At 37.4% G+C, this 16,214-nt stretch overlaps 1 protein-coding gene across 2 annotated transcripts in view; it reads right to left on the reverse strand.

The window, feature by feature from the left end:
• The window catches only part of rgs12a (regulator of G protein signaling 12a), a 45,835-nt gene that overhangs the window by 5,232 nt on the left and 24,389 nt on the right, over positions 1–16,214 (reverse strand). Inside the window, exons 4-16 of one of the 2 annotated variants that reach the window (XM_067445293.1) lie at positions 11,318–11,336; positions 9,053–9,222; positions 8,747–8,839; positions 8,399–8,542; positions 8,130–8,312; positions 7,522–7,666; positions 6,748–6,836; positions 6,234–6,437; positions 6,058–6,131; positions 5,654–5,780; positions 1,010–1,100; positions 685–743; positions 297–411 (exon numbers count right to left, since the gene is read on the reverse strand). In XM_067445293.1, the coding sequence (XP_067301394.1) occupies positions 297–411; positions 685–743; positions 1,010–1,100; positions 5,654–5,780; positions 6,058–6,131; positions 6,234–6,437; positions 6,748–6,836; positions 7,522–7,666; positions 8,130–8,312; positions 8,399–8,542; positions 8,747–8,839; positions 9,053–9,222; positions 11,318–11,336 (1,513 nt within the window). Of the gene's footprint in view, positions 1–296; positions 412–684; positions 744–1,009; positions 1,101–5,653; positions 5,781–6,057; positions 6,132–6,233; positions 6,441–6,747; positions 6,837–7,521; positions 7,667–8,129; positions 8,313–8,398; positions 8,543–8,746; positions 8,840–9,052; positions 9,223–11,317; positions 11,337–16,214 lie in introns of both variants that reach the window. The other variant, XM_067445292.1, reaches the window with a different exon arrangement.

The raw sequence follows: 16,214 nt of genomic DNA on the forward strand, positions 1-16,214 counted from the left end.
GGGCTCCATATATAGTTTAAACTTTACAGCATTAGCAGAGAACATTTTTTATCTTAAAGAAACTTGTAGTTATTGAATTCATTTTAGGACTGACACAAATGTTTAATAATAAAAAAAGTTTATATTTAGTTTTCTCTCCCCTGCTGTACCGAACCGTGACGTAAAAACTGAGGTCACAACTGAACCATCAGTTTTGTGTTTTCATGCTAAACAGTGAGGCAGACGTAAGTTTCCCAATACCTTTTGACAAAAACAATAGACATAATAACACTCAGGGAAAAGAGTAAAATAAGTACCCTCTGCTTCATCTATATGATTCTTTTTCCCTTTCTTCCTCTCTGAAGCAGCTGTCCGGGGATGCTTGTCTTCAGCATCTCCTTTCGACGGTTTCCCTGCCGAGCTGTCGTCTCTCTATCAATGCAGCAAAGACAGATGTAGGACAACTCAGTATCGTCTTATAGACTGACATGTTCATGAAGGCTTTATTTCCCTTTATAAAATAGGAATTTCATCTGAACACTAGAAAAAGCTGTTAGCATGCATGTATCCACAAGTTCCCGCTCAGCACATCCATACATGTTTAGAGTTAGTAATATACAGAGAATGTTGTACATGCATCTAGAGTATGTCGGATGAATCAACATGTGGGTATTTAGAGGAACGAAGTACTGAAGTCACTCTCACCTCTCTTGGGAGACCTTTCTTGGCAGCTGGTGTTTTGGAGTTGAGTGATTTAGACTTGTCTGGTAAAGGAGTACAACAAAACAATTACACAAAGGAATGCTGAAATGGCCTTGAACACAATTACTTGATATTATCAGGGAGAAGTGGAAAAGTAAATAAAAGTAGTACAAGGCTGTGTGTGTGTGTGTGTGTGGTTCAGGTATTCCCTGTTTTCTGTGATGGGTAGGTTTAGGAGATAGAATATACAGTCTGTACAGTAAAATAATCATTGTCTATGGAAAGTCTCTATAAAACATGTAAACTCAATGTGTGTGTGCGTGCGTACCTTTTGCTGGATCAGCCCTCTCCAGCACAACTCGTAGACCATCAAGGTTTGATATGGGTAATCCAAGATCCAGAATCTCTGTCTCACCACTCTAAAAATGTAAAACATTTAGCATCAGCCTCTCAAATGTGACAACTTTACAAACACATTTTGATTTATGATGGCTGAAATTTTGACACATACAGGTTAAAGTTCTAGAAGGAATATTCCAGTTTCAGTACAATTTAAGGTCTAAAGATGCATGCTGTTGATTACCACAGAAAATAATGTCTATGCATATCTCATGTTTGTGTAATGTTAAAATGGTGTGTATAGTAATGAATCATCATGGGACCACTCCAATAAAAAGTTTTACGTTTTCAGTGTAAATGGTGCTGTGTAAACGGCCCCTAAGAATCATGTTGCCTGATAATATTTCAGCAATCATATAATTTGTGTTTCAGCTCAGATACTTTATACATGTGGTTTTCAACTGGTTTGGCCATGTGACCCACATTTTTCCACGGCCATTAAGCCACAAACCACATTTTTAGGAATTTTAACCAAATTTACTCACATGCTTACTCAAAATATTCAAGTCAAATACTATGTTTGGAAAGGAAATGATGCATTCTACGCAGTCCCTAAAGGGACATGGTGATGGGGGGAAAATTATTTTGCGTTCTCTCTCAGTTATATAGTTGGGTAATTACATTATATATCATTTTTGGGCATCATGGAGGGGCTATGAATATGCAGGGTATTGAAATCGCTTTCGAATGCACACTTGCTTTTTTATTTTCACTTTCCAATTTGTGATCACACACACTTTGTGTACAGGAAACGGCAGTACTGTCTAGTGAGCACACATTTTACAATATAAGAAATTTGTCAATGATATTCATGTCTTGCAAATAATCCTCCGCCATCATCCTATCTGTCATCTCTTCTTGCTATTTTCACGTGATAGGTGAACTCTGATGTACAGTAATATAACCAACTACTAGCAATACTAACAATGAATGCGTTATTAATTTCCTGTGCCTTACTGAATTAGGATTTAGGCTTCGGCCCATCCTTACTAACCTTCACTATCAATGAATAAACAGTATTATAAAGTAAGACAGCAGTCTCAAACTAGTAAATTATGCCTGTATGAGCCACCACAGACATCAAAAATGGGTGACTTTGGGTTAAGGCTACAGAAACTACAGTTACCATGGTGAATGCACAATACTAACATGACCTGCTAATGAAACATGGCCACGGATCCTGATGAATAGAATGAACATCATACCCGCAAGCAAATCCTTCTCAGCTAACACACGTGCCGGTTGCATAATTTATTGGTACTTTTTGGTAATTGACATTCCAACGTAATGACGTCACACGCTGTGAAGAATCACAACACTGAAGTCGAGCATTTGTGGTTAACAAGTATATCAATGTTTGTTTTTGTTCATGAAAATGGCGGATCGTTTCACTATATAAGCCCCTATTCCTCCGTGCAGAGCCGTTTGAAGCACTTTGAAACTTCATTGATTTGAACCCATTGGTGGTCATTGAAATAAATGGACTGCATTTATATAGCGCTTTTATCCAAAGCGCTTTACATTTTTGCCTCACATTGACCCATTCATACACCGACGGCGATGTCAGCCATGTAAGGCGCCATCCAGCTCGTCGGGAGCAGCTGGGGTTAGGTGTCTTGCTCATGGACACTTCGACACTTGGTCAGGTGGAACCGGGGATTGAACCACCAACCTTCTGGTTTGTAGACAACCTACATGAACCACTGAGCCACTGCCGCCCCATGAAATACATGATATGGAGAAAAATCCTGGAATGTTTTCCTCAAACTTAATTTCTTTTCGACTGAAGAAATAAAGACATGACATTGGGGTGAGTAAATGTTCATTTCAAAGTGAACTAATCCTTTAATGCGAAAAAATGGATGATGGAAACGCATTTGCAGAATAAATTCTGATGTAATGAACATTAAACCCACGACTAATCGGCTAATCGACTCACGTTGTCAGTAATGTTTCATAACATTTCAAATGTGGCCTCTGTCATTCTGAAATGTCATTACCATAGGTTGAGAGTAAAATGTCTGGTCACCATGACCTCTCAAAAATCCAGCTGACGTTGTCGCATTCAATTTGGCGATTGCAAGCTACAGTGCTAGCAAATGTATCACTTGCACAATCGTAACTAACTGCAGTCCTGTCTCCATTTTTTTATGCATGCCTTATTTATTTTTTTGCTGTTAGGTACTCGGTTACCAATACCATCCACTAGATGATGGAAACACACCTAAACACTCCTAATTCGCAGTTGTTTTATTTTTTTTTTGTGAAAAGATTTGCTTTACGTTTGGATGGAAAGGAAACCCAGCTAATGTAACTATGACGCTGATCGCACCTTATCTTATCTATGCATCATCTTTTTAATCTTTTTAATCTTTTTATAACTGCTTTAGTTTACCTTTGTTCTTATCTTTGGTTATCATCAGTTTATTATGTTTAATTCTCTTTACAACTGTATATTTCTATTTCTTATGCTTCTATTTCTTATGCTTCTGTTGATTATTATTTTTGGTTAGGGCTGTCTGACTGGAAGAGATTGGAATAGGAGAGCGGTGTGCTTCGCTTCATTCTGCTTGTGTAGCAGACAGTGTAAAGAAGTGGACTCAAGAAAGGGAAGGGCCTGCGGGGCAAAGGTAACGCCCACTACTGGAGGCCGTCTTGGACTGACTAGTAAGGTCCAGGAGACATTGCGAACCTGCTCCATCTCTTCCATCTAAGATAGGGGTATCTGAATTTAGAATCACCATTTAAAACACCAACTTATCTGTTTTTTTTTTTTTGTGTGTTTTTTATTCTCTTTACAACTGTTTCTATTTTTATTTTTACACATGGTATTCTTTTTCTTATCCATATGTTATCACTATTTTAATTCATTTCTATGTAAAGCACTCTGAATTGCCATTGTGTATGAAATGTGCTATATAAATAAACTTGGCTTGCCTTGAATGCTCTAATTTTGATTGCAAAAACACATTCTGTGTCCTAACAAAATACTAAAATAACATTAGAGTAATGACAACATGAGACGCAGGTCAGTGGAATGAAAAAAAAAAAACTGCAACGTCTAGAGATGTTTTTTTTGTTGTAAAATTGAAGGTTTTTTTTACCTGAGCACCGTGTCATGCATGAGACACCGCAAAAGACGCGAGCAGAGCAGTCAAACACGTCCGTCTAGCGCGTTTACATAGAAAAACTATGGAATAGTAGCACCGTGGAATGGAAAAGGGCGTTCTGTCTGACAGAAGAGCAAAGCCTTTGTAGAAGAGTTCACAGGATTTATGCACATCTTTCAAAATAAAGTTGTTTCTTTGACAAAACACTCCACAAACATTGCGACCCATTTGCGCTGCTTTATACTCCTGCCCATAATACATGTTAACATGAGACGACTGATAAATTAGCTAAAATACTGTGTCTGTGTACAATTACAATTGAATTCCTTTCACAATATGATGTTATTATCCACGTTAAGTACTGTTTAAATAAGCAAACTGCATTCACAAAAATGATGGTAATGCAAGACGAGAGGTTTAAGCAGTCTGAACAGTATTCCCATTGCTAAAAGGAATATTTAGATAACTCTATAGCTCAAATAACAGACAATTTGGTTTGGAAATATTTAAATAAGCTGCACATTTCACATCTTCTAGACCGTCTTGCACCACCAAACAGTTGTTGCTTGTTGTTAACTTAAAGGGATAGTTCACCCAAAAATGAAAATTCTGTCATTAATTACTAACCCTCATGTCTTTCCATACCCGTAAGAGTTATGTTCATCTTCGGAACACAAACCACGATATTCACATGGACCATTTTAGCAATGTTTTTACTCCCTTTCTGGGCATTGAAAGTGGTATCGTTGCAGTCTATGTGGGGTCAGAAAGCTCTGATTTCATCAAAAATATCTTGTTCTAAAGATGAAAATAGGTCTTACAAGTTTGGAACGACATGAGCGTGAGTGAATGATGACAGAATTTTCATTTTTTGCCTTTAACTAGTTTTAAACACAGAACATTCCTCTAGGTAGCAAACGCAGATATATGACTGAAATGTTAGCACCTATATCTCTAGTTTTAGCTATGCCCTACATTCTAGCATCACATAGATCTTCTATGCTTTTGAAGGTTAATGCTAAACGTCTGTGCTAAGCGATATAAGTAAAAGCTTCATAGACCGCTGGCTAAAAATAAACTAGCTTTCATGATTTGCGGAGCTGGGAAGTGGCTTTGTTTCAAGCCAGTACAGTCAATCCTCTCTGCTTAGTGCTGGCTTCCATTAACTTCTAAAAGATAGCTCAGATGAGCACTGTTTGACATTTAAGAGAGGAAAAACTGCAGTGTTTCCTGCTATACCATGTAACTCCACACCCTATGACACTGAACCAGCTGCATGTACATTTCACATCCTATTGTTTTTCAATTTGCCATAACATTAAAATTAAATTACAGATTAGATGAGACATTGCCCTTTTTATTAAGACTGAATTTAAATGTGTACCAACAGTGTACAACGCAAAAATATAGGTACAACGTATCGTACCAACCATGTGTGTAATCGGTCACAGCCAATCACTTACTATTCTGGCCACCAAATCGCTAAGGTGGAGTCCATACTTGGCAACCACAGGACGCAGAACCTCAGTCACAGGTTTTGTGGGCTTTGCTTTCAACCCAACCGATCTGTTAATGGGTACCAGGTCCAGTCTGAAAATAGAAAACAGGGTGGATTTATTTATAGTTTAGCAACGACCACAAGACATTTGTTAGATAGTCTTTTCTACATTTATGACATATGGTCCTCTTAGAGAAAACAGATTGTGCTGGTACTGAATAAGACTTCTTAAGACAGAATATAAATGTCAAAATAACGTGAATCCATTTGGGTGTAAATATTTGGGTCATTAACTGTTCAGGGATTATCATGAACTTTCAACCGAGCACTAGAATATGATTTTCCAGAGACAATAATAACAAAATGTACCTGAACAAAGTGCGTTTCTCAAGACGAAGTTCTCGGGAGCTGAGAGTATTACTATCTTGGTCCAACACCAAAGGCTAAGCAGGGAACAATGGGGGGGGGGGGGGGGGGGAATCACTCAAGTTTAGCATTCACAGTATAACTAAAGGAGACATTATAAAACTGAAGGGTCTCTCTACCTTCTCTCCTCCAGTGAGGAAGAGGTCGACAGCAGCCAGGTTAATGTGCTGTTTTTGACAGAGCTCCAGCAGCACCTGTCTGATGGAGGCGCCCTGTCGTAGGGGAATGGAGCAGCTTGAGCCGTCGGGCAGCAATACTGTACACGTCCTGCTGCACCGCTCTTTGTCCTTTTCCCAAACAGAACCCGAGCGTCTCAGCTCACACTGCTTTACACATACAAAACACCCAGAGAAACAAAACCTTTGGTGTGTTAATGTGCCAAGTTGCTGTGCTTCCTGGCACCTGTAAACAACCTACAGTTAATTTAATGTAACATGTCAATCATAATAATGTTTTATGTTGCACTAAGAACATCACAGTTACCTGTGGTTAAATTACTGTAATGTACAATCACAATTATTGCTTTGATTTTCTGAAAAAAGCCTCCCCATGCATGTCTAATGGCTATGTAACTCCCTAGTGTTTGAAATAGTGCACTCCTAAACTCCCTAATGTAACTTTAAATCCTCTTACCTCATTTTTTCCTCCAGGACAGGAAGTGTTGAGCTCCTGACTCGCACCAGAAGACAGTGAACCCTGAGACTCTCTCCGCCCATTACAGTCTGTCCACACATATGCATAACCAATCACAACATTGCATATGTCATACTTTATACGTTAAACAGGTTTCAGAGTGTGTTAAAAATGTACAAAAAGTGATTACCAAAATAAAAAAATAAAAACTGTTCACCAAATTAACTCAAGGATGTTTTTCTTTGCTATTGGTTTAAAAAAGGGTGTTTTTCATTTTTAAACTGGAAAGTCTTGGTCTAGACAAAAACTACATTAAAGGCATTTGAAATAATAATGCAATAATAAATGGGGCAGTTAAGTATAGATAGGATGAACGTTTATAAAAAATAAAATAAAAACATGCTTGTCCTGCACATTTTAAAGTGACATTCATATAACAAAAAGGAAAGAGGCTGGATATGTTTTCTTAAAATCTGCCCCACAGAACCCCCAAGTGGCTGAAGTTGAAAAAACAGATCAATTGATGTGTGCACATTCAATAAGCTGACACGACATCAATAAATGCATTTACATCCAGGTAATCTGACAGGTAATGGGGGAAAATAAAGTTAGGTGTGTGTCTATCAAGTTAAACTGTATATTAACTTTTCCTGTTAAAAGCGTTTACGTGCCTATCAGCTTATTAGGCATGATCAGTATAAGTATTCATTGCTACATCAACTAAATAGATGTTATACATACACAAAAATGATGAGACATTGTTTTAAAACTCACTGTAAGGTAAATCTGGTGCGTCTCTTTTCTTTTGTCCTTTACCAATACTTGGATATCTGTACCAGGAGAAGAAGCCATTTTTCTTATCAGAGTGTTTGTCTCGGAGGTCATCACTTGACCGGCCAGTTTTGGGCTTCTTATTTTCCTGTAACACAATATGACACGTGACAATGAATCAGGCTATAGGAAATGTCATTATATATAATGACCATTAAATGCATTATAGCATATATAAGCAGTGGATAACATGACCAAAATGTTATACCATGGAATATTTTATGTTATATAATTCTACATTATTTTATATAATATAAACTAAATGTATGTATCAAAAAGTATGTATCAAAAAGTTTTTTTTTTCCAATGGAATTGGTATTGATAATATAATTGATAATGGAATATTTAATTATATTTTTATATATTAAAAAAAGGTACACTATGTAACATTTGGCCCTCTAGTGATAAACAAAACTGCCTGCATTATCACAGTAAAGGGTAGTGTTGCTTAGCAGTCGTAGACAACTAATAAAAATGGTTGTAAACAAAAAACATTTTTACATTACACACAAACCTTGCTTGAGATATTGTTGCTTTAGTGAGATTGGTACCTTTTTAGGTGTGGAGAATGTGGACCGGTCAGAGGTATAGCTGTGCTTGGAGGGGGCGGGACTACATGGGATTGGGCAGGGGTCAGGGAGAGGTCGGCCCTCTACATCAGCCAGCATACACTCCTGATAGAGAGTGGACTTCAGGAACCGAGCATAGCTGTCCATCTTCATCAGGTTGAAGATCTGCTGGGACGAGTCAAGGTTTATTGAAGGTTAAGTTTGATGATAACTGTGTGAATGTGGGAGTTTAATCATGTGTGTACATCGACCTGTAGCTGTGGCTGTTTGAACATGTTAGGCTGTGGAGCAGTCAGGACATCGTCAGCAAGTTGAGCTTGACTATCGATGTTCACCGGCATAGTAGCTTTACTTGAGAGGAAACGATTGTAGATCTCTTTGGCCTTCTGGGACAGCTGAAAAACAACAAAAAGATGATTAAAATAACGTAAGAACCTTTTGACCTGTATGCTTATAAGGGTGAGTAAATGATGACAGAATTTCCATTGTTCTGTGAAATATCACTTTAGGGGTTTGTGAGGATTTCAACAGAGGCTAAAGGAGAAAGATGATTAAATATGTATCACCGAGGGAACTGTGCATGTGTTGCAGATAATTACCTGCTTCTTGTCATGTTCTGGAACTTGGCTAAAGCATTCACAGGCCTGCCAGAATAAGATGTTTTCCTCACTAAACTCCTTCTTTAGAAATTCCTGAGGGAACATATAACAGTACATTTGGATCTAAACTACTATCCTGTGACATTAATACACTTCTTCTTTATTATATGGTGTCCACAAATGAATCAACACAAAATATCAATCTGATATACACAAAGGCAAGCCTGTCAAAAACTCACTGGTCATAAAAAAAATATATATATTTAGTTAACAATAAGCATGTCTAAGACAAACTGCAGTACTTACAGAAAAATAGCGGACACCCACAGGATCCTGGAGCAAGCGCTCAAAGCTGCCGGCCCATGATGCAACACGGCGCTCTGAGAACCGACAATGGTTGTTGAAGCTAGGCAGACTACCATTACTTTCCAAACTGCTCACGCTGCCGCAGTCATGACGCCCGACACCACTGCGTTCTGGACCAGGCAAAAAGTAAATATCAGAGTCGAGATGATTTAGGATGAGATTCTTGAACTGTTCTGGTCTGGATCACAAAAATAAAACCGCTCCTCTGTTTTGAGATGTCTTTAATACTGAGGCATGAGGAGAGGGGTGGGAATAATTTTTTATGTTAAGATGCTTTACACAGCATGCGGGTAACTATCAAGAATCATCAAAGTGCATAATTATTCATTAGCGTTAAATAGAATTGAAAATAATGACCAAACAGGTTTCCTTCAGTCTGACATTGGTTAGTCAAACATTGTCTTACTCAAAATTCACACCATTGGATGAGCCATTGTTGATGGGTTGGGCTGGTCAGGTTGCTCAAACTAATAGAGGATTAGAGTAATGTTGAAAATGCCAGTGTTTTTACACATTCTGGGGAAATTTTTGGCCCTGTTTACACCTTGGATTAAGAAGTGGACGATATTCGAAATACAGGTGTAAATGGGGTCCAAAATGCTTACATTTAGGCTTGTCCACTTTTCGAACAGCCACAAAAGAAGCCTACTCTCCATCTACTGACCTAATGCGTATGGGAGTAGATGGGATTTAAACTTTGTTGGCTGGAGACCCAAGTTTGGTTTGAATACGAAAAACGTACCAAGCACAATGTTCTCTCATCATTCCTGATTTCTATCACACACTCGTGTTCAGTGTGGTCTTGAGGCTATCAGACAAGAAACACAACCTGATTGCGCAAGCTTATTTTGTCCATTAGATCAAAAGATATGGAAAACCACAAACATTTCCCACCCATAGACCCTCCCCTTAAAGAAATCAGAACAGAAGTCGTTGAAAGTGGACAAAAGAGACGGATTTAAACACCAGGTGTAAACGGGAATATGTCGCCCTCCCTCCTACTTGTGTTTTAACATCAGAAAAAGTACAAATCACACATATATACTGTAATTAACGCCCTTTTGTTTCTCTGTCACAAACAGTTGCGATCATGCGTAATATTTGTTTCTTACTTTCCGTTAGACAAGTCCAGACAAACCTGAAAACGTTCTCTGTAAATACCGCTGTCATAACCTCCTTCAGGCAAAACAGAGGAAACTCTCATTGGGCTGCTGACATATTTACAAGTTTCTCTAAGCACTAGAGACCTGAACCAAAACCTTAAATGTAACTTTCTGCTTAAGACATGTAAGGGTGCATAAGGAATTTTAGATGTAATGTTTTATTGACAACTAAATATATAACTCACCTACGCAACTCTACTATATAATGGAAGTAAATAGATCATAAAATACACCAAACTGTTTAAAAGTTTGGGGTCTGTACAATTCTTTTTACGTATTTGAAAGAAGTCTCTTATGCTCACCAAGACTGCATTTATTTCATCAAAATAGGTATAGTAAATACAGTAATATTGTGAAATATTTTTACACATTAAATTTTCAATAAATGCAATTTATTCCAGTGATGGCAAAGCTGATTTTTTAGAATCATTACTCCAGTCTTCATTGTCACATGATCCTTCAGAAACCATTCTAATATGATGATTTGCTACTTAAGAAATATTTCTTCTTATTGTTTATTGTCTTTGCTTTTTTTCAGGATTCTTTGATGAATAGAACATTTAAAAGAACAGCATTTATTTGAAACCATTTTCATTATGTATTATGTTTGTTTTATGGTGATACATTTTATCCATCCTTGCTGAATAAAAGTAGTATACTCTTCTTTCTTTTTTTAAATCGTACTGACCCCAAACTTTTGAACATAATGCATATAGCTAAACTATATTATAAAGCTGCTACAGATTATTTCAATTAGATAATTAAATCTGGAACTCATATACATTTGATTGGAAAAAGTGAGGTTTGTTCAATTCTCAGTGTAAAACTTAATAACACTTGCTTAAATCTTGTTCCATATTCTTGTATCTCTTCATAGACAAATCAACACAAGACAGACTACACAGAAACATTTAATGGATCACTCATCAAACGAGTCTAAATAGCAATATCCACTTAAAGCTAATTGTCAGCAGAATTCATTGAAAAACTTCCTGAATTCATTGATTTTGTTTTTGAGAAAGGGTTTAAACAGAGTACTCACCTCCATCTGATGCAGCCGACTGAAAGAGAAGAAAAACAGACATGAATGAGCAATTGCCATCCTGACATCGATGGGGCAGAGGAGGAGAAAAAGAGGAGAGAGGTAAAGTTACTGAGCTGGAGAAAATGCCTGCAGACATCTCAGCAGCCTCTCTCATCTTTACTGAATGTGTGTGATGTGTGTTTGTTGAGAGGGGAGGGCTTTTGCATATGGTCATTGATGTAGTTGTGTGTAGTAACATGCAGCTGTTCACACCTCAGCTCTGGTTACCGCCCACAAAAACACACACACCAAATGACCTGACCAAGGCCTGCCCAGACACTTGCAAAGACCATAACTTAAACCTAAAACTTTTAGTCAAGCTTTTCAGGTCATAAAAACGCTCCTGCTTCTCTGAGCGTGAAATTAAAACCGAATGAATGAGAGCAAGAATGTGAAACAATATCCAAGTCCCAGGTACATGGAAGCCGTCCTATATGGTAAAACCATAACTTCCCTGCCTATTCATTTATATTAGTATCACGGCTAACAGAGGTGTGTGTATGAGTGCGTGCGTTTGTAGGCTGGGAGCAAAGCACATGGGCAAACACACAGCATGTTTGTTCAGTGGGAGGAAGTGTGACGGAATGAGGGTAGTTACTGAGACAACAGACGGACCCACAAAGGAACAGAGACTTTTGTGAGGTGAATACAAATGAGATTTTACAAATGTGAAGGCGGGAGATCGAAGCTCTTTGTTGGCACATAATAAAACGCAGGAATCGGATTCATGAGTCACAGAACCTCTGGACAATGTTTACTGAGTGATATCATGCATGAACTTGCACTATTCTGTCTGGTGCCGTTTATCTAAACGGATTTGTTGTGTCAAGGGTTTTAATTTCAGCCGTAGGCACTTTTCATTGTCTGCACTGCTAAACTAATGCCAAACTTGCACCCATCCAAAAAAGTATTTCCTTCTAGACACTGATGCACTCAATGCAAAGGAACAGTAATACAGTTAAAATGGAAGTCATTTACAAAACTTGTGTCATTTAAGCCATAAGGTTAATACTTTTAAGGGCTACTCTTCTAGGATGATAAAATTATGTATATACATAAATTGTTAATTAGGTGTATAATATTTGATATACATAACAAGGTTAATCAAATGTATTGACACTAGTGCATGAATAAATAAATAATAAAAGCTTAACTTGTATTGAATCCATTTGTAAAGACATTAAAAGAGCACTGAGGGTTTTCATTGTTTGTATTTGACATTTCTCTTTCTGACTGTAATGACTATGAGTTAAAATAGCAGCTCATCAACATTCAGAAATGGCACATTCCAGTACCAGTATGTCACTATTATCAATTCTGAGTTCACCATGACTAACGGAGAGCTATTCATATGCTAATAAAAGACAAGGACTCTGAGAACGAAGAACGGCTAAAGGGCAGATACGTATGATAACTCTAATCATTGGGGTTCATGTGAAGGGCATCATCCGGTTATCATATATTTTGACCAGTGATACATGAAGTGCTAAGCATGGATACTTTTATGATGATCTAAGACAAAAGAGAGGAATAAGGACAATAAGTGGGAGGGACATCAAAACATTTGCGAAAAATATGAAATTATGTATTTATTTGGTTTATATTTCTTCATTTTCACTAGATATTTTTTGCTCTGGATGGTTATTAGGCAAAGCTTACTGTCCCAAGTACTCGAGTCAAGTCACCTTTATTTATATAGAGCTTTACAGATTCAAAACAGCTTTAAAGGTGATCAACAGGAAAATAATGATTTAAAGGGATAGTTCACCCAAAAATGAAATTAGCCCTCTCAAGCCATCCTAGGTGTATATGACCTAATTCTTTCAGACGAATACAATCAAAATTACATAAAAAATGCCCTACGTCATACACTGATACGCCAGTCTCTTGTGAACATGTACAAAAGTTAGCGGAAGTTGGAGACTACATTTTGTAAAGGTTTTTGTTAATTTATTTACTACACACAAACGTAACGCTTCGCCTCACAAGGCACTTATTAACTTCCCAGAGCCATGTGGAGCACTTTTATGATGGATTGATGCACTTTTAAGTTTGAAGTTTTATGGACTTCAAAACAGAAACAGCCATTCACTGCCATTTTAAAGCTTGGAAGATCCGGGATTTTTTTTTAAATAACTGATTGTATTTGTATGAAAGAAGAAAGTCATATATACACCTAGGATGACTTCAGAGTAAGGAAATCATGGGCTAACTTTCATTTTTGGGGGTGACCCAAACAGAATTCAAGACAATAGTAAACAGTTATTATTCAGTTGAAATCAGTTCAGTGTTGATTCATTTTGGTTCAGTTCAGTTCAGTTCTTCTATGAAGCAGCTCTGGAGAAAACTGTCATCATCCAGATCAGTTTAGTTCTCATCCAATAGTGCATTGATTCAAGTCAATAAAAGCTACAGTAGACAATTTCAGAGAGGCTAGCAATAGCAAGCTAGCTTTGAAAGCATGAGATCCCACCCTCTTCAGAGCGTCTCCAAAACCACGCCTCCCCCAAAACACATGAACCTGCGCAGCCAAAGCTTATTAAATGAACTCGTCTCAATTGACATAACATTACAATAATAATGAATGTGAACAACTTAATTTTCGCCGCTGATAGTGTTGCCACAGAAACGCATAAAAAGAGTCTGAGGATGTAGAACGTCTCGAGTTGCCATCTCTTAATTACGGTAATGAGGACATGCCGTGAACGCAGCACAAGCTCATTGTTTTGCTCTCAATGCTCTGATTATATTCTACAAGGCATTCTAAATTAAACCCCCATTCCCCAGATGGCTTGTTTCCCTTATTCAAATTTTTTTGCCCACTTTATTATCTGTCAGTCATCCCCAGAAATCATCATGTTTAGAAAAGTAATACCACAGCTCTCTTCGACAAACTGCATGATTATTAGAGCTATCATTCATCTCTATAGCATAAACAGTGCAGGACAAGTTATACACCAAAATGTCCCTACAGTTTGAGTAGTATTAGTAAGAGCAATAGTGATGCTGTTTTCCTTAGAGAGCAGAACAACAAACAATATACAAACAGTGTCGCATCCTATAAACATAAACATATGAAAACATTGCTCAAGCCTCGTCTACAATGTAGGTCTTTTTTTCCATCACATCCCAGTCCAAGAATGCTCTTAACACAGTGTACAGACGCAAGAGGGATGGCCTTCAAAAACCACAAGCTTCCAGGCCACTTCAAAGCGTAAATGTGTCTTAAAATGGTGAGCTGCACAGGCCGGCTAATGCTCCACTCTGAACAACTCAAACTAGAGTTCACTAATAAGAATCATGAGTCCTTCACTGTACTAATCTCAATCCAAGACCCACAGATAAAGACGTTCTCTAACAAAGTCCTACCGAACCCACTGATGTAAACCTCACTCCTTATAAGACCAGAAGCAGCCCCTACTATGCTACTAATTGTAGTGAGGGATGAAGTTAGTAATGGGAAACAGAGGGAGGAAAGACAGAGAAGGGAAGAAAATAAGAAGCTATGAAACGCTGGAGCTTGATTACCATTCGTTTTGTGCCACCACCCTGGTGTATATGGTCAGAAACACTATGGCAACAATTCATCTCAGACCACAGACCGTGAGGCCACCAATGACACGCGTCTTAGGCAGAGGTGCTCTATATATATCACACGGTCCCATGAGCAAACATATTATTAGACGGGGGTTTCGCAGCGGCAGGATCTGGTAGGCGTGCAGCGTGGCAGGGTTCAGGGGTGCCTAACAAACATCTGGTTGTTGTGTTCTGCTGCATGACGGAGTGACATTTCTGTGGACCGATTAGATGCCTCGAAACTTATGAGAAGTAAAACCAGAGAACTGTATTTATGGATTCAAAGAGGAAATGATGAGGTAACTTCTCTGTTAAAAAGAAAACATGTCTGAGCCTGGTCACTAGAATAGCACAGGGAAATATCATTGCATGTCACGGAAAACCACAATTAGGCTCATTTTCATCTTTTGGAATTTTATTGTAAAAAGAAAAGAAAAAAAATAATAATAATAATTAAAAATATATTTTTTGGTACAATGGTTGGGCCCCAAAATGACCACTACACTGTAAAAGTTTTTTTTTTTTTTTTTTTGGTTTAACTTAAAAAAGTAAGTAACCTGGTTGCCTAAAAATTTTGAGTTTATTGAAATAAAAAATTTGAGTTGATACAATGAAGGAAATTTGTTTAATAAATAGAAACTCATAACATTATTGTATCTGAACCACATAAAAAAAAATTGGATAAATCATGAAAACATCACTATTTGGTATGTTTCACTGCGTTATCAGAAATAAAACACACACAATTACCCAATATGCTTACAAAATCTTTTAATAATATTTTAATAAAGGTTGTCGAATATCAAAAAAAAAAAATTGTATTAACTCTAAATTTTAAGGCAACCAGGTAATTTTTTTCTCTAATTAATTTTTTACAGTGTATACACTATGCACTCATCCATGTAGTGTATGAATTTTGTCATTCAACATCGTCTGATGCCTCTGCCACAAAGTTAAAGTTGCAACAGTTGAGTGCATGAGTGTCCAACATTCCACACTTCACATTTTCCGTTAATTTACTGCATCATACGGATATTTAATGTGCACTTTTACTTTTTGGAATTTTCAGTCTGAACACTACTCACACTATTTATTCTTAAATAAAACACAGAGAAAATCGCACAAGTACAAAATTGGGACGCACATAATATTAACCTCAATCTGTGTAACAAAAATGAAGCATATCACATTTTCTGAAAAAAATGTTAGTGGTTTTCTCATGCTAAGATAATGTAAGTGGCATGTTCTGTGTGGTTACAAGGGTGTTTTTGTAGTTTTA

The sequence above is a fragment of the Pseudorasbora parva genome, chromosome 1 (assembly GCF_024679245.1).
Source record: "Pseudorasbora parva isolate DD20220531a chromosome 1, ASM2467924v1, whole genome shotgun sequence".
In the NCBI taxonomy this organism is placed as follows: Eukaryota; Metazoa; Chordata; class Actinopteri; order Cypriniformes; family Gobionidae; genus Pseudorasbora; species Pseudorasbora parva.